This window comes from Priapulus caudatus, unplaced genomic scaffold (genome assembly GCF_000485595.1).
Source record: "Priapulus caudatus unplaced genomic scaffold, Priapulus_caudatus-5.0.1 Scaffold1354, whole genome shotgun sequence".
In the NCBI taxonomy this organism is placed as follows: Eukaryota; Metazoa; Priapulida; class Priapulimorpha; order Priapulimorphida; family Priapulidae; genus Priapulus; species Priapulus caudatus.
In genome coordinates, this window is record NW_014578415.1 from 70,075 (window position 1) to 88,345 (window position 18,271).

The 18,271-nt window shown below is 47.9% G+C and overlaps 3 protein-coding genes across 3 annotated transcripts in view; 2 read left to right on the forward strand and 1 right to left on the reverse strand.

Moving 5' to 3' along the window:
• The window catches only part of LOC106816343 (zinc metalloproteinase nas-36-like), a 12,137-nt gene extending 11,184 nt beyond the window's left edge, over nucleotides 1-953 (forward strand). The window contains exon 14 of the mRNA XM_014820921.1: nucleotides 650-953. Coding sequence (XP_014676407.1) covers nucleotides 650-794 — 145 coding nt within the window. The 3' untranslated portion in view covers nucleotides 795-953. The remainder of the gene's footprint in view (nucleotides 1-649) is intronic.
• Nucleotides 954-1,128: 175 nt separating this feature from the next.
• LOC106816344 (ribosomal protein 63, mitochondrial-like) lies at nucleotides 1,129-2,259 on the reverse strand. The gene is made up of 3 exons (XM_014820922.1): nucleotides 2,043-2,259; nucleotides 1,585-1,699; nucleotides 1,129-1,414 (listed from the first exon to the last, which is right to left on the reverse strand). Exons 1-3 carry the CDS (start codon nucleotides 2,105-2,107, stop codon nucleotides 1,274-1,276), a joined length of 321 nt encoding a protein of 106 aa, XP_014676408.1. The 5' UTR covers nucleotides 2,108-2,259; the 3' UTR covers nucleotides 1,129-1,273.
• Nucleotides 2,260-2,455: 196 nt separating this feature from the next.
• Nucleotides 2,456-10,635, forward strand: LOC106816341 (39S ribosomal protein L44, mitochondrial-like). The gene is made up of 9 exons (XM_014820919.1): nucleotides 2,456-2,527; nucleotides 2,864-2,975; nucleotides 4,658-4,854; nucleotides 6,798-6,873; nucleotides 7,346-7,430; nucleotides 7,838-7,909; nucleotides 8,202-8,350; nucleotides 8,721-8,803; nucleotides 10,228-10,635. Exons 1-9 carry the CDS (start codon nucleotides 2,476-2,478, stop codon nucleotides 10,440-10,442), a joined length of 1,041 nt encoding a protein of 346 aa, XP_014676405.1. The 5' UTR covers nucleotides 2,456-2,475; the 3' UTR covers nucleotides 10,443-10,635.
• Nucleotides 10,636-18,271: the final 7,636 nt, after the last annotated feature.

The window sequence follows — 18,271 nt, forward strand, 5'->3', positions numbered from 1 at the left end:
CAGGCGCATGCACATAGATACAGACACAGGCGCACGCACCTAGATACAGACACAGGCGCATGCACATAGATACAGACACAGGCGCATGCACATAGATACAGACACAGGCGCATGCACATAGATACAGACACAGGCGCATGCACATAGATACAGACACACGCGCATGCACATAGATACAGACACACGCGCATGCACATAGATACAGACACACGCGCATGCACATAGATACAGACACACGCGCATGCACACACACGCACATAGATACAGACACACGCACATGCACATAGATACAGACACAGCGCATGCACATAGATACAGACACACGCGCATGCACATAGATACAGACACACGCGCATGCACATAGATACAGACACACGCGCATGCACATAGATACAGACACACGCGCATGCACATAGATACAGACACACGCGCATGCAGATCATACATGCACGCGCATGCAGATCATACATGCACGCGCATGCAGATCATACATGCACGATCATACATACACACACATACAGATCATACATGCACAGAGATACAGATACTCGCACACATACAGATACTGCCAGTGCCCGTACACGCGTTTCTGACACGGGACCCAGATGGATGGGTCAATTGTCGCACTCCAATGTTTTTCCTGTTTCAGCGACGCCGAGCTGATAGAGGAGAGGACTTGCGGACAGATAGTAGTCGCTTGCGACGGACACACGTGCTGCGACAACTACGTGATAATGCACTCCTGCTACGACGTTTTCGTTGGCCACAACACACCGCAGTGCGTGCACTTTTAATCGATCGTTAGTTGTTGAATTGTTTTTTCCCCTTGCGCGGGGATCTGTTTCTAAAACGAACTTTTGTTTTGTTTACGTTTACGTTGCTTTCCATTGTTGGAATGAGTTTGGTTTGGTTGTTGGTTGTGTTCCATGTAGGAAATAAAATCATAAACTGCATATGTGACCGTTGTTGAATTACTTGATTGTTTCACGCCACACCGCGCTACGCTTATTCGACCGCGTTCTATAATGATGTATATACCAGATATTGCTAACATGAAATCTGACCCTTAAACTAACCCTAATCCACAGCCTCTGCCATCTCAGACACATGACATCATCATCCAATATGTCCATCGTGAATACATCATCAAAGTTTATTATAAACATTTCGACACTGGCTATGACAAGATAAATGCTATAGGCGCTGAGTTGAACATCATTGCGGGTTTCGCCACTGCCGACCTACGGCAGCCGCCACTGCCGACCTACGGCAGCTACTCCCAAGCTCGATTCGCAGAGAATCCGGCAAGGTGGTCCTCTAGACGCTTGTGTTCCGGCATCTTTCTCTTCTGCGTGTGCTTGGCTTCTACTATAGACTCCCGACGCTTATTCCTTAAAATGACTTGCTCTTCATCCTGTGCGCAAGAGAGACGAGTACATTGTTTCGATTAAAACTAATTCTTATTCAAACTAAACGTCGCGTCAGACGGATGATAGGCGTGGCGGTCACATCAGTACCACCCATCATTCTCTCATGCACACACCACGATTTATACAAGTTCGGAGGATAATTCTAGATACGTACCTCGCTAATGTGGGGTGCTAGCGTTAATATCTTCATATTCTCGATTTCGTCTAGAAGTCTCTTTACAGCTCTATTCCGCATCCCTTCCGTAATAGGTCTGAACTTTCGATGTTTCCTGAAACAAGAAAACGAGGTCCTTGCATTGCAAACAGGCGGCAGGCGGTTTTACATGTCATTATAATGTACTGTTGTTACTATAGTGTACACACGGCACCATGAACATGCCGCATGTGACATGCCTCGTGACTGCTACATGTATTGTCACGTTACGGTTACGTAACAGAATTACTATTACTAATACTATTATTAGAATTTCATAATACAAATAATACTAATAGTAATACTAATAGTATATTCTAATAATAGTAATTAGTATTAGTAAATACACTAACTAACTAAATAACTAATAGTAATACACTATTAGTATTATAATACAGTAATAGATACGATAGGCCTACCCTCCCCATATTCGTCCCGGGGCGACTCCGCCACGAAGTTTCAGCAAAATTGAAGTTAGTTGCATTTGCGATAGGAAGTCGAACTTTGCACACAGCGATACTTGTGTAACCTTTACTGGCCTACACCATGTCAGTGACAACAGGTAAGTGTCAAAAACAAATGTTCTATGAGTTAATGTGCACCGACTTTCGACCTCTCGCCGACTGATGGCAGCGCCCTCTCGTTTGAGCTGGTATATTTTTTACTTCCATTCTTTACTATCTAATTTATATGATTAAAAAAATTAAATTAAAAATTTATATAACTAGAAAAATACTTAATATAATAGACTTGTTAGAATGTAACAATTATCTTCCTTATTCTTATTTAATACCGATTTACGCGCGTCGAAACATTCGTGTTGCGAATAAAAGCTTAGTGACAGTATAAAAGATGGCAGCCTGCAGGAAAGCTCTCACTCTGTGTAGACTATCATCTAGAATAGGTATATTTTGACGCAGCTAAGCCACTGTGACCGCTATATTGATTCCCACCTCATCCACTTCATTCAAGAATTAATACGAATATATTTTTATAGCATGCAATCATAGCAAGCTATTATTAGTGAACACTAGGCCTACAACTTCCACAACTTCAACTTGTCCTGACTCCTGTGTCAAAGTCACATATATATGGGGCATCATCATGATCATCATCCATGCACGATGCAGGAGTATTCTCGTAGAGCAATGTCACAGCAAGAATACGATAAGCTGCAATTTACACGGTGACGTTATAATAGTCGTTGTCGCGTACCGCCTTCGTTGTTTTTTCTTCTTAGAATCGGCGCGATTCTTTCACCGATGGCAACGGCCGACGTTTCAGCAGCTGTACAAGTTGAGAAAGATGGCGGGACCTGAAGCAGAAAAACCACGATCGGCACAGACCAACTGGTAAGCTCGCAGTATATGTTAACACAGCGGTGGCGTTCGAGGAAGTCTAATAGTAGGGCTCATAGGGTCTATGTCCCCCAGGGTACTGCCGGAACGTACCCTGGGTACGGTCCGGTATACCGGAACCACAGGCACTTGGACCGTTTCAATAATAAAATGATGGTTAATAAATACAACTTGTCAGTAGCCTACTCTTACGTTACCAGCAATAGTCTTATGTTTGATTTGACCTAAATAACTTCACTTCAAAACCCCCACCACGTTAAAATACACCGATTGGCAAACATGGCCGCCACGCGCCATTGTGTCATGCACAGATACACAGTAGATAGCGAGAAGGTAAGAAAGCCTTCACAGAAAATCCAGAACGCGCTCCACTGTTTTGTCGCAGCACTAGAGGAGAAATGACACGTCGCAAACGCCATTGATATTGCCATTGTGTGTAGATCTGAATGGGTCCACCTTGTTGCGCAATCATAGCGGTCTTTTTTTGCAACATTGGTCACCACAGACGTTTACCAGAATTATATGCATAAATGCCTGCTCGAATTGTGCCGCAGATTTCCCATTGAAGCCGATCTGTAAACGCGCGGACAACATGCCGGAATCCTAACGTGCTCTATTATATCATTTGACTCAATCGACTGATAGTTGCCCGCTGTGATCCGTCACGGTTGGAGTCGTTGGCGTCGAGGACTCGTTTTGAGAGTTGGGGCAGTGCGAATGCAACCTACCCTCCGCAGAGTGCAAATGCGCCGCCATTGCTCATTGTAACTTGCGCCGATGTACAAATCGGCTTCATGCGCAGATTTCGGCAAATTTGAGCGGATTATTATCATATAATTCTGGGTAAAGTCTGTGGTACCATGTGTTGCAAGACGTATATTTCGAAACAAGTGACATTTCAAGCTACACACAGATGGCATATTCATGGCGTTGGACGTGTATTTCTCCTGCTAGTGCTGCGACAAAAGTGGAGCGTTCTGGAATTTCTGTGAAAAAGGCTTTAGCTTTACCTTCTGCTATCTACTGTGTATCTGTGCATGCACCAATGGCGTGCGGGCTACTTGTGTTGCATCGGGTGTACTTTAACGGGTTGAAAGTGAAGTTATTAGCGTCAAATCGAAACTTAAGAACTATTGCTGGTACTGTAAGTAGTAGGCTTTACTGACAAGTTGTATTTATTAACCATTCCATTTTATTATTGAACAGGTCCAAGTGCCCTGGTACCGGAACGATACCCTGGTCACTATTAGATTAGGGTTTTATGGTTCGGTTAGGGAGATAGGGCGTAGCGACTCCGTAGACTTCTTGTTAAGTGGAGTAGACGAGGTACGGTTCGGCATATTAGATAGTACCAGGGTACGTTCTGGTATACCGGACCGTACCCAGGGTACGTTCCGGCAGTACCCTGGGGGACATAGACCCTCTCAGCAGTAGTAGGTTGGCAGAACTGTTATTGCATATATAGTCACATGTTGTTCTAGATTTTCTTTACAATTTCGTTTCCGACATGTTTCAATCGTCATATTCATCTGTCGTTCAATGACGTGTTCCAACGTTCGCTAATCGGCTAGATGTTCTGGGGTTCAGTGACATGTTCCGACGTTTGCTGCTCAGCAACATGTTCCAATGTTCAGCGACATGTTCCGACGTTGACCGACACGTTCCGATGTTCGCAGGAACCGCGACGGTGAACTGTACGCGTTCGGCGAACGTCTCGGGGAGTTGTTAGGCGCGCGCACGCTAGATCGCGCATTCACGCATGAGAGCTACGTGGCGCGCGAGGAGGAGGAGAGGAGACGCCTCGGCATTGCAAGGGAGGAGGAGGAGGGAGGCAAGTTGGACGTAGATCACAATGGGGCGTTGATCGAGCGGGGTGAGTGTACAGTTGTACTAAAGTAAAAAACCAAGTTGTAGTAAAGTAAGTAAGTAATTAAGTAAGTAAAGTAAAGTAAGTGAGTAAGTAAGTAAGTAAGTAAAGTAAAGTAAGTAAGTGAGTAAGTAAGTAAGTAAGTAAAGTAAAGTAAGTAAGTGAGTAAGTAAGTAAGTAAGTAAGTAAAGTAAAGTAAGTAAGTGAGTAAGTAAGTAAGTGAGTAAGTAAGTAAGTAAAGTAAAGTAAAGTAAGTAAGTGAGTAAGTGAGTAAGGTGCTGTACTGCCGTAGTAGGTCAGGAGAGTGGCGGAATGTAGGTTCGTATTCCACAGGAATGCACATCTCTGTGTATAGAATCAGACATTACTATCGGAGTATGATTATATCCAGCGGGGATGTTGTAGGAAGTTTCTGTACGTAGACAGATATTCCTGCCATGGCACCAGTGTTCGAAATTCATGTCGGCCCGTCGGCCCGCCGCCGACAGTTTCGATGCCGGGCCTACAGCTTCTTGATAAAACAGGCCCGCTGATCCAACAGCTATTTGATCACCGAAAATTCGAAACACTGAGAGACTGTTATCTGTAGAAATCTGTTCATGCATATTAACTTCCAGGGGTATTTATTTGAAAACTAATCCGTGATAAACCGTGACATACATGTAAAGAATGCGTTTGCCCACTGCATATTCGCGCAGCCTGATTGTAAATGAAAGAGCGATAGCCTGGAACCCTGTTCCAAGCTGCACACCACAGTGTAGTAAACTAAAGGACAAGTTGTCAGTCGAGTGCGGAATTAGCTGCGAGTAACATGAAATCGTTTCTCATTGGTGGGTGACCGTGGGTCTGGTCTGAGCAAGTGTCTCAGGTTTCGACCAATCGACAGGACTGTAAGATCGACACATGGTTAGACTGGTGTACGTATCACGGCTCCACTCGCAATGTTATGAGACGCTACTACGTTGCTACCGATGTGTACCAGACTACCAGTCTGTCTCTCTGCTGTCAAAGTTGAGAGTCGTAGTTACCAAGGAGCTACATATAACAACGATGTGGCGTTTCCTTAATTGTGAGCCCCCGGCAAAGAAGCATTTAAACTGTCATCCGACGAGAGGAAGGAAAAACAGAGGGATTATGATTATGGACAATGATAATGGCTATTAAACACAAGGAAGAACATGATATGCTGTTTTATTACTGTAATTTGCTCCAAAATTGGCGGGCCTACAGCTTTGCTGGCGGGCCTGCAGCTTTTAGGAGCTATAGGCCCTGCAGGCCTACAGCTTTTTCTGCTCAGTGGCAAACACTGCATGGCACAATAATACTCTGCAGGGAGTATACACACACATATATAGGCCAATGTGTGATAATACTCTGCGTGGATGCAGGTCCGTGTATTTTGTCGGATATTTCTGCTAGAGTGTGATAACACTGTGCAGGGACGTACGTCTCTCTACACACAGACAGCTACCCCTCCCAGAGTACGATAGCACTCCGCAGGGACACAAAGTATTTGCACATAGAGCCAGGAAAGAAAGCATTCCCAAACTAGAATAACGCTTCGTAGGGGCACGAGTCTCTCTATATGGAGTCGGCTACTTCTTCCAGCGCACGCTAAGGCCACCCTTAAAAAATTGTTAGTTTCCTCTTTACCTACTCGCCTCTCAGGGTACCGAGTAGGTAGGTAGGAGAAAAATCTTTTTTATTTAGTTTTGACAAGATGTGTATGTATATTGTATTATTGTATATTCTATTTTGTGTATATGTTTTTGCGAAACAAAATAATTTTTGTTTTGTTTTAAAGGCGAGTAGAGGCGTTTTGGCGAGTCGGTCGGTAAAGGGGAAACAAGCAATAAAAATATAAAAAAATTATATATTTTATCTTAGGCCTAATACCCTGCGCAGCCGCACGCACACCTAACCCGTGATTTCCTTGTCTCGCTGTGCAGGCACAGCGATCGTTAGCACCTACACGAAGGCTTACCTGCGACACCAGCTCCCGAATCTTCCCGAGGAAGGAATATGGTGAGTACACTACTAGCACCTGTGAATTTCCACGCGAAACCTATACCCACTGTAGTGGCGTGCATGCAAGCCTGTAAATACATCGTCGTATCTCTTTATTGGATTTGCATTCCGGTTGAGGATTATTTTCGATGACCAGAACAGTGAACAGAATTTGTTATTTTGGCGAGAACAGTGGACAGGATTTGTCCTTTTACAACCAGAAGAGTGAACAGAATTTACTATTTTGGCCAGAACAGTGGACAGAATTTATTAGAGACATGCTTTAGGTATAACAGTGAAACATTATATTGACACATATATTAGTTTATATTGACTACTGAGGGGCACGGCCGGGTACTTACTACTCGGTGGAATAATTTAATATCATGTCCTTGCTCATCATTATGACGCGTGTGTGTGTGTGTGTGCGTGTGTGCGTGTGTGCGTGCGTGCGTGCGTGCGTGTGTATTTGTGAATTTTAATGCTACAGTGCCATCCATGATTACCTCACATCGGACAACATGCTGGAATACATCGGTAGCAATTTGGGAATGAAAGACCTCATACTATCTGAGGTAAGATCACAGCTTCCTAACTGTTTTCGAATGTCGCTCGTATGCGATACGTACTGTGAAAACAAAACGCCATTGGCTCGCTTCCGCAATTCGTTAGCGAAACGTGGTCACTATCATACTCATTTACTCACATGCTCGCTGACTCACTCACCTACTCACTCACTCACTTGCAGTCACTCACTCACCATGCACCCACCCACATAATTACCAACTCATCTACTCTTCATTACTCAGTACTTCACTCTCATCGCCGTTTTGCGGCCCGATAATTCTACGTACGTTCGGTATTTAAAGAAGAGTGTTTAAAGAGGTTAAGAAAGAAAGAAGTACGAGTGTTTCAGAGTGTTTTAAGAAGATTGTGTTCGTGCGGGTCTGACTCCGGTGTGTTCCTTCGTTGTTCATTGCAGGATTTTCCCGTGAGAACACACACCGTCGGACAGACGTTCAGGGCTGTAGTTGGAGCACTAGCGAACGACCAGGTGTGACCGCAGCATCCCACGACACTATCTAATTAATTAATAATTCACTAATGTAATAAGTTTTTTCTATGATAATTGATAATTTTTAAGCTTGTGGTAATTTAATAATGATAATTTAATCATTTTTAATTAATTAGGAATGAGTCGTAAATTAATTAATCGACTAAAAATGAAATAGTAATAATAAATAAGTAATGACAATTTTATCAAATATCTAACTTATCTATCTAAAATTTATTATCTATCTATAATGAATTATAATTAATTAAGACTCCAAAACCGATGGTTTCAGGGGGAGGAGCGGGCGCAGCTGTTCGTTCAGGACTTTGTCCTCACGCAGCTGGTCAATCAGGACGTCAGTGAGATGTGGACGCTGGTCAACCCGATGGGAGTTCTCACGATGATCCTACAGCAGAGAGGAATGGTGCTGCCCGAGCCAAGGTGCATCCTCGTGTTGCCGATGACGACAGCGGGCAGATGCGTCGTCGAAATTTCGCCGCAAAAAAATTCGTCTGCGATGCGTTAAGTTGTTTGTGTTGTGGCTGCGACTGGTTGTCGTGGAATACCTTTCTGACAGCGAATTAAGAACTAAGCCTGAAAATAACAATAGTAGTAGCAACAGCAGCATCAGTCGATATCAATGTTTAACGAACTTTAAATGAAGGACACCGATAACGATACCGGCTGGTGTGATGCCACGCGTGACGACCACGTAGTAATTAAGGACTGTCAATTAATAATTTAAATAATTAAAATAAATTAAAATAATTAAAATTCATTTAATTAATTAACTTCCTGATTGTTTCTCTAGGATACTGCGATCGACTGGTTCATCAACGGTCGTCGCCTGCTACGTCGTGGGCATCTATAGCAACAAGCAGCTGATAGGCCAAGGTAGGCACAATGCTGTTACACGCACTCACTTATAGACTCGCATTCACACTCACAGACTCGCACTCACACTCACAGACTCGCACTCACACTCACTCACAGACTCGCACTCACACTCACAGACTCGCACTCACACTCACAGACTCACACTCACACTCACTCACACACTCACACTCACACTCACAGACTCGCGCTCACACTCACAGACTCGCACTCACGCTCACAGACTCACACTCACTCTCACAGACTCACGCTCACGCTCACAGACTCGCACTCACTCTCACAAACTCGCGCTCACACTCACAGACTCGCACTCACACTCACAGACTCGCGCTCACACTCACAGACTCGCGCTCACACTCACAGACTCGCACTCACACTCACAGACTCGCACTCACACTCACACTCACAGACTCGCACTCACACTCACAGACTCGCACTCACGCTCACAGACTCACACTCACACTCACACTCACAGACTCGCACTCACGCTCACAGACTCGCACTCACACTCACAGACTCACAGACTTGCGCTCACGCTCACAGACTCCCGCTCACACTCACAGACTCGCACTCACTCTCACAGACTCGCACTGACACTCACAGACTCGCACTCACACTCACACACTCACACTCACAGACTCGCGCTCACACTCACAGACTCGCACTCACACTCACAGACTCGCACTCACACTCACAGACTCGCGGTCACTCTCACAGACTCACAGACTCCCGCTCACACTCACAGACTCACACTTACACTCACAGGCTCACACTCACGCTCACACTCACACTCACACTCACGCTCACACTCACAGACTCGCGCGTTAGGATAACGATTCCGAGGATCCATCCGATTCAGGTCATCCTCGTATTTCGTTTCGGTGTTAGCAGTCAGATTTCAAGTAGGCGTTAAGATCCACAACACTGATATTAGTTTTAACAAGTTAACGAGTGGGGAAACTCATAGATTTATTTGTTTCATTTTATAATACGCAAACACTAATGCTTGCATGTTTAGTCTCAATTGTTAATTATAAGTATTACCTTATATAAGTATAATACTACGTATAATAGTAAGTATATAAGTATAATTAGATAGAAGTATAAGCATTACATGCAGGGTATTAGCCAGGAATGAGTATTGTGGGAGTGCAGAAAAAATATTTGGGAGTGCAATTTTACAAATGTACACGGCTTTAGATCAATATTTTAGGCCGTGCTACACAGTTTTGGCCGTGCAGTTTCAAAACTGACCGTGCAAATCACGGCTGCACGGCTCCCTGGCTAATACGTTGATTACATGTATGTTCATTGTGTCACATTTTTTATTACTGCATTGTTCAGTGAGGGGCTTTAACAATATGTTTCTCACTTCGCTCTGTTTGCCTTCGTAACGCCGCGCATTGTTTCTCTCGCTCGTTCAGCGCCGGGAGAGACGGAGATCACCGCCGAAGAGATGGCGGCCCGCGACGCCCTGGCGGGGATTTTCGGAATCCGGAACGCGGCGGCGACGCTAAAGCTTGGCACTGCGGGGCGCCACCTGACGATCGACCCCGCCGCGAGAAACCCGTCGCTGGATTCGCTGTGCGGGCGCCCCCTGGGGGGAGATTCGGCAACCGTTTCCATGGCAGCGACCTGAAGGGGGCGCTGGGTGTCGTTTTGCGTCGATCGGTCACGCGGCTGTTCGGTGGGTGTCGTGGTCGTAGCGCGGCTTAAATGCAGAGAGCCGGTAAATTCGTTCTAGTGTGCAGGATTACATGCAGGGTATTAGCCAGGGATGAGTATTGTGGGAGCGCAGAAAAAATATTTGGGAGTGCAATTTTTTTGTACGTGCGTCTTTAGATCAATATTTTAGGCCGTGCTACACATTTAATTTGTGGCCGTGCAGTTTCAAAACTGACCGTGCAATTCACGGCTGCACGGCTCGCTGGCTAATACGTTGGGTGAGGTGGCTAACGCTTTACTCTGTGGCCCGTCTACGGAAACAAAATTCGTCTTGACATGAACTTTTTCTCGTAGAATGGATCTTTAAACATTGCATTTGTGAAACTCGATGTAACCAAATGATGTAACTTTTCGATGTTTCTGTCAACGAGAGTAGAGGATTGAGCATAAGGTCATATATATATATTATATATTATATAATAAGTCACAGTCTAGTTTGGAGGTCTGGTCTACGAAAAAATATCTCTGAAATTTTTGTTGACTAATTTATGATGATATGGTATCACATAATCACGTAAAAGAGAGAGACAAAACGTCGCCTACTTGCCGGTTAGTCATGCGAAGTTACGTCGGAAGTATTCGCGAATGGTGACGACTGTCTTACGTCACATTCTAAAATGAGTTTTTTTGTAACACATGTTAAACACCGATGTGGTGATTGTATCAGGAGTGTATCAAAAGGAGTAAGGCACGCTAAAACCGGCAAATTCAACATTTAGTAGCCTTAGTCTACCTATGATTTATTGTGTTTACCTCGATAAAACTTGAGCTCAAGTCTTGCCTTAATCATTAAACTTTATCCGTGTCTAATCGTTGGTCTCACAAAAATGACAAATCGGGGATATCGGTCCAAACGTACAATGTGGTTTAAGAAGTTATATCGTGAAATCAACAACCTGTGAACCGAAACATAAGGGCAATGCTTTTGAAAGCCCTCTATCGCTTAGCAATGCAACATAGCAAAGAACTAGAGAGGTTTGCTAGGATTTCGGAAAGTTAAACACGCCTTGTTGTTATTATAGGCCATGTCGAATGACAGTAATTACATGTTATGAACAATATGTGTTAAGAACATAAAATGGATAAAAATACTAAAACATGTGAAATTTTTTATTTCTAATGTAAATAGTATCAATAACACCAGTCGTGTTTAACTTTCCGAAATCCCTAGCAAACCTCGCTAGTTTTTGCTATGTTTGCATTGCTAAGCGATAGAGGGCTTTCAAAGCATTGCCCTTATGTTTCGGTTCACGGTTGTTGATTTCACGATATAACTTTCTAAACCTCATTGTACGTTGGACCGATATCTCCCGATTTGTCATTTTTGTGAGACGAACGATTAGACACGGATAAAGTTTAATGATTAAGGCAAGACTTGAGCTCAAGTTTATCGAGGTAAACACAATAAATCATAGGTAGACTAAGCGCTAAAATGTTGAATTTTGCCGGTTTTAGCGTGCCTTACTCCTTTGATACACTCCTGATGTATCACATGTAAATGTGCACGTGCGATTCTGGTTAATGTAATCAGGAGTGGATAATAGAGATCTCTGATGTAAATGTTTGTCGCAGTGAGGTAGAGATAGGTGTTCGTAGCGTAATCTCTCTCCAGTCTAAGACACGGAGGGCGATATCGATGTACATAGGAAAATAAAATCGAGAGGCGTCGCTTTTTTTAAAATACAAAACGGTCTGTGTTTATTATCCGTATATATAAACGTATCGAACCCTAACAAGAAAAAACTCAACGGAACGGCATGCGATTGCGCGCACCGCCGCCATTGTCGCAATGCGCGACCAATCGCGTGCGAGTGGCGCGGGCGTACAAGAGCAGACGACGCGGTCGTGACGACGACACGACATCCCCCGAAAAATGCGAAATTTGCGAGGATAAATACGTAAATTAAAGGCGGAAGAGGGTGCGAGCGATGCGCGCACGCACGCCCGCCAGGTGGCGCCGCGAGCGCGCGTCGCGAAAAGCGACGGCAGAGCTACCACGACAATTGGGAGATCCAATCACAGGTGAAATTGTCGCGTGTTTCATCGAGAATCGGTGTTTGTGTTGAACCCCCCCCCCCCCCCCCGAGACACACCCACCCTCCCCCTGAGACCACCCACCCTCCCCCGCCCGTCGCTAACGAGTCGTAAACTACAATACGATAAAAGTTAGTACGGAGACGTTTAAACTGCGAGGCACGAAGGCGGGTCGGCTGGCCAATCAAGACGAAACAATGTTGAACACAATTATCACACGACACGGCTAAACTAATGCCACGCATACTAAACATCGTACCGTGTATATAGTATATTATATAGATAGATACATATGTGTGTATATATATATATATATAAATAGCAATAATATTCATGATTATATCTGTACTATGTGTATATATGATATATCGGCATATATATATGTACATATATATATATATATATACATACGCGCTGCAAGTATCTGAGGTAACCACGGTATGTAAATTAAATAGAACTACGCTCTAGAAAATTACCGACACGAACAAACGCGACGCTCTCCCACAATATTTACACGTGCCGAAGCCGGACACACTATTGCACAGGTTCATGCGCCTTCCTCTCTCTCTTCCTCTCTCACTCTCTTTCTTACTCGCGTGCTCTCTCTCTCTCACTCTCGCTCTCTCTCGTCCTCTCTCGCTCACTCACTCTCTCTTTCTCTCTCTCGCTCTCTCTCCCCCTCCCGATCTGTATTTCTCTCCATCTCTCTCCCCCCTCTCTCTCTCTCTCTCCCCTCTCTTTCTCTGACTTTACCTCCACGCCAATTTCCACCCCTACTAACTACACAAGATAACTCGCTGCCTTCCACACAAACGCCGCGACACACAAGACTCCGAACTGACGCATTTCTCTCTCTTGACGACGACCTATGTCGATCGAGAACTCTACCCACGCGACCTACTTACCTCACCCGCAAACTACTCGCTACTAAATTACACTGCCACTGTACAATCCCCCCTCGCTAGGCTGAAGCTTGCAACATCGACGAAGATTGTCTTCGAAATTTACAGTAGCATGCGGTAGTCCTTGCTTATTCATGTCATAATAACGCGAAACCGACCGAGAGACCATCTAAACGAAATTGCACGGAACGAAACGCCGGTCTCTTTGCTCTGCCAAGCTGTCACTAGATGGCGTTGTGCGTCGGAAAGACTATTCTAAAACGACACGATTTACGACAACTCGAAACCTTTCTCAATTCTACGCAGGTCTTCAGTCTAACCTGTACAAAACTAACACTGTACACCTGCTAGATATCATTCAGTACTACCTGTATAAGTTAGGCTCAGCACTACAGCCTACCTGGACACAGGTAAGGATTCATTAGTAGTTTACAGGTAAGCACTCATTATTATCTATACAGGTACGCATTCATTAATACATGTACAGGTAAACACTCGTTAACACCCGTACAGGTACACTCGTTAACACTCGTACAGGTAAACACTCGTTAACACCCGTACAGGTAAACACTCATTAACACCCGTACAGGTAAATGCTTGTTAACACCCGTACAGGTAAATGCTTGTTAATACCCGTACAGGTAAACGCTCGTTAACACAAGTACAGGTAAACGCTCGTTAACACCCGTACAGGTAAACACTCGTTAACACCTGTACAGGTGAACACTCACTCCCATCTCACCAACTTTTCCAGGTGAGCGCTCATTATCACCTGTACAGGGAAGGTCTCACACCTGCTGCTGCTGCTGCTGCTGCTGCTCCTACTGCTGCTCTTCTGCTGCTGCTGCTGCTGCTGCTGCTGCTACTGTTGCTGCTGCTGCTGCTGCTGCTGCTACTGTGTTGCTGCTGCTGCTGCTGCTGCTGCTGCTGCTGCTGCTGCTGCTGCTGCTGCTGCTGCTGCTGCTGCAGCTGCTCCTCATGAACTATGAGTTTGTCGTCGGTAAGCACGAGCGCGAGTCCGCACGTCGCCGCGAAACGCTGGCACGCGCGCGTCGTCACCAGGGGGCAGTCTCGCAGGTCGACCCGCCTCAGCGCCTCAAAGCGTCTCAGGAACTCGAACGCGCGATTCGAGACGCGCGTGCACGACGCCAGCTCGAGCGTCTCGAGCGAGCGCCTCGCCGGCGTCTCGGCGAGTCGACACAGCGACTCGGCGTCGACGCGCGCGCAGTACGAGACGTCGAGGCGCCGGAGGCGAGGCATCTCCGCCGCGAGCGCCGCGACTCCGGCCGAGCCGACGTCGCAGCCCGTGAGACGCAGCGTGGCGACGCCTCGGAGGCGCGTGTGCGTCTCGGGGAACCCGGGCCGCGAGTCGGCGGGCCGCGCGACGAGCTCGAGCGCGCGCGCGTCCGTCACGCCCTCGCACCACTGCAGCTCGAGCGAGTCGAGCGGCGGACACGTGTACGAGCAGAGCGCGCTGACCGCCGCCCAGCTGCAGCCGTTCAGCGAGAGCGCGCGCAGCTGCGGCAGCCGCGCCGTCATCCACGCGAGCTGGCGACGCCCGACGTTCGTCCAGCTGAGGCCGAGCGCGGCCGGCTGCCGCCGCACGACGCCCGCCAGGTGGCGCCGGTCGAGCCAGCGGTCGCGGAGATCGACGTGCCGCCAGAGGGCGCCGTCGGCGCACCAGCGGCTCCACGCGCGGCAGACGCGCGCGCAGCGAGTGAGGTCGCCGTGGGGGAGCCACGCGAACACGCGCAGCCAGATCTCGCACGAGAGCGCCCCCTGCTGGGACGCGACGGCGACGGCAGCGGCGGCGGCGACGGGTGGCGCAGGACGCACGACAACGAACGGCCGCTTCAGTCCGATCTCGCAGTTTGCGTACTTGCCGCGGTCGAGCGTAGAGCGCGGCTTGCGAGGGCTGCGTCGGACCGGTGCCGCCGCCGCCGCGCCGCCAGGGGGCGCCTCCGAGTCCGTCGGTTCTTCCTTCGCCGGCAGGCCGATCTTCTCCACCTGGTGGCGAGAATGAACGGTGTGAGCGCAACCGCGTTAAACGAAGTAATTCGCGTAAAACTTCTTCTAATTAATTCTAACGAGGAAAGGCAAGTTGCGCTTCATTCGAGATATGCTAGACCGAGACTCCACATCCGTCCATCCGCTCGCTCGCTCGCTCGCTCGGAAACCTCACCTTGACCGCGCAGCGCGGCAGCGGTGACGCGCCCCGCTCCGCCGGCGCCCCCTGCTGGTGCCGCCGCATCTTCGGCGAGGTTCCTTGCGGGGGGGCACTGCCGGGGCGCGGCGAGCGGGGCGCGCGGGGCGAGCGGGAGGCTGCGGCGGCGGAGGATGAGGAGAAGCCGGCTTCTGATCTGGCGGGGCTTCCTGCCTTCCTCCTGCTGCATCTCGCATCGTCGCCGCTGCCTCCGTACCGATCTGCAAGGGAGACGACGTACGTGCGTTAATATCGAGACGTCGCTGAACGACGGGAACAGGAATCCGCGCGGGAAAGGGGACGGCTGCTTCACCGTGGGACTACCGATACAAGATGACTGAATAATTTCATCGGATCTCTATAGTTCACATGCTAATAAAGTTAATCTCAGTTAGATCCAAATTAATATATATATATGTGTGTGTGTATATACATACACACACACACACACATGCACGCATGCGCACGCACACACGTACGCGCACGTACCTAGTTGCTTCTGGCTCAGCCGGGGACTTGATCTGAGAGACGCTGCCTTGCTCCTCTCTCCCGGCTGCTCCAGCCTTCCTCCTCCTCCTCCTCCTCCTCCTCCATCTCCTCCTGCGACCTCAGCCTCCTCCCTCGCACCTCCTCCCGCCACCGCCGCCGCATCTAGACCGGCGCCGCCGTCCCCCGCGCGCCGCTCCCCGGGCTCCAGCTCCCACCTCGTCGCCCGCTCCCCAGGCTCCGGCTCCCATCTCGTCGCCCGCTCCCCGGGCTCGAGACCGCGCCGTCTCGCCGCCGCCTCGCCGCCTCGAGGGGGACGCTCGCCCGGCTCGAGACGCGGCGAGACCGATCCTCCCGGGGGGTCGATCGCCGTCCAGAAGCCGGCGGACGGGGGGTCGAGCGAGACGCGCCGCCTCGCCGCCTCGATAGACAGGATCGCGCGCTCACGCGCGTCGACAGCGAGGCGGTGCCGCGGGTCGACCCCGACCCACCGACCCTCCGCCTCGGCGTCCGCGGGGTCGAGTTTCGCGACAGCGGCGTGTCTCGCGCGATCCCGCGCTTCGAGACGCGCCCGCTCCTTGGGGTCGATCTCGGATAGATTCTCGCGGAAGACCTTCACCTCCAGGGTCTAGGAACGAACGACGGGGAACAGGTCGTTAGGGTCGTTAACAACATTTAACGAGGATTGACAGAATTAACGACGGATAAACTAATTACGAATTACTAATTTGTATCAATAATTTAAAAAAATCAAACAAATTCTTAAATTGCAATGATCTAATAATCTAATTAACTATATGATGATACTATTATGCTAATATCAATATATTAAATAATGAACTAATATAGAAAATAAATCAAATACATGTAATTAATATATAAAAGAATGAAGAGGACATAAGTAACACATAAACAAAACAAAATTAAAATAATCAAGAAATCAAACACTACTACATCAATATTAACATAACACTAACACTATTGTTAGCATAAATAATTAAGATTAACGACTTAATTAATCTTAATTAAGCACAAACAGCGACGTTTAGAACGGGTTCTATCGGCTCTCCCCGCGCGCACGCTCTCTCTCTCTCTTACCTTCTCAGTGAGAAGCCTGCTCTCCATCGCCTGCCCATCACATGCTGCCGGCATCAGACTCCCTCCAGAGTTAACGATCTCCAGTTTCACCTGCCGACACGAAAGATAACAACACGCGTAACACACGTATACGTATGTATGAAATAACACAAGTGTACTATAATACTACTAATATATATATTCCATCGGTGTATTCGATATGTGTGCTATAAAACTTCTATATATTCCATTGGTGTATTCGATGTATGCTATAAAACTTGTATATATTCTGCCGACCGAAAGACAACACACGTATTCATGTGTACATGTATGAAATAACACACGTAAAACACGTATTCATGTGTACATGTATACGCTCATTCCCCAATCTCAGTCCTCCCCCGCCTTCACCATCCCACCCTCGTTCCGCTTCCTCCCCAACCCCCTCCTCCCCCTCCATCCCGCATAACGCCGCCTGCATCTTGAATCCTCATGCACCATCCTACGATCCTCCCATCCTCAGCCTCATCCTCCTCATCTTTTATCCTCCTCATCCTCATCCTCCCCATCCTCTTGGCCCATCCTTATCACCATCCTCATCCTCATCCGCAGCAGCAGCAGCATTCGACCAGGACGGGAGGCCCCCCTTGGGGAAAAGATAAGCCCGCGCTACCAGGCAGCGCTCACTCAGCTCCTCATCCTCATCTCATCCCTCTCGCTCATCTCATCCCTGCATCCTCCTCCTCACCTCATGCTGCATCCTCCATCCTCATCCCTCCGTGTCTCAATGCCGCAGCAAGCAAGCAGCATCGCAATCGACGGGGGAGGCTGGGGAGAGAGCCCGCCTACAGGCACCTCACTCGCTCCTCATACCTCATCCTCATCCCGCAGCAGCAGGTCAAGCAGCATCGACAAAGCCGACGGGGAAGCTGGGAGAAGCCCGCCTACAGGGCACCTCACTCGCTCGCTCACCTCAATCCTCGTTCTCATGCCCTCAATCCGCAGGCAGCAGCACAAGCATCGGACAGCGACGGGGCAGAC

Excerpts from the sequence above, each read along its gene's own strand:
- LOC106816341 (XM_014820919.1), top strand. The coding sequence starts at position 2,476 with ATGGCAGCCTGCAGGAAAGCTCTCACTCTGTGTAGACTATCATCTAGA. Across the intron at positions 2,528-2,863 it reads TAGACTATCATCTAGAATAG|AATCGGCGCGATTCTTTCAC; the intron begins GTATATTTTGAC and ends TTTTCTTCTTAG. Across the intron at positions 2,976-4,657 it reads CGATCGGCACAGACCAACTG|GAACCGCGACGGTGAACTGT; the intron begins GTAAGCTCGCAG and ends CGATGTTCGCAG.
- LOC106816344 (XM_014820922.1), bottom strand. The coding sequence starts at position 2,107 with ATGCAACTAACTTCAATTTTGCTGAAACTTCGTGGCGGAGTCGCCCCG. Across the intron at positions 1,700-2,042 it reads CCGGGACGAATATGGGGAGG|GAAACATCGAAAGTTCAGAC; the intron begins GTAGGCCTATCG and ends TTCTTGTTTCAG. Across the intron at positions 1,415-1,584 it reads TAGCACCCCACATTAGCGAG|GATGAAGAGCAAGTCATTTT; the intron begins GTACGTATCTAG and ends TCTTGCGCACAG.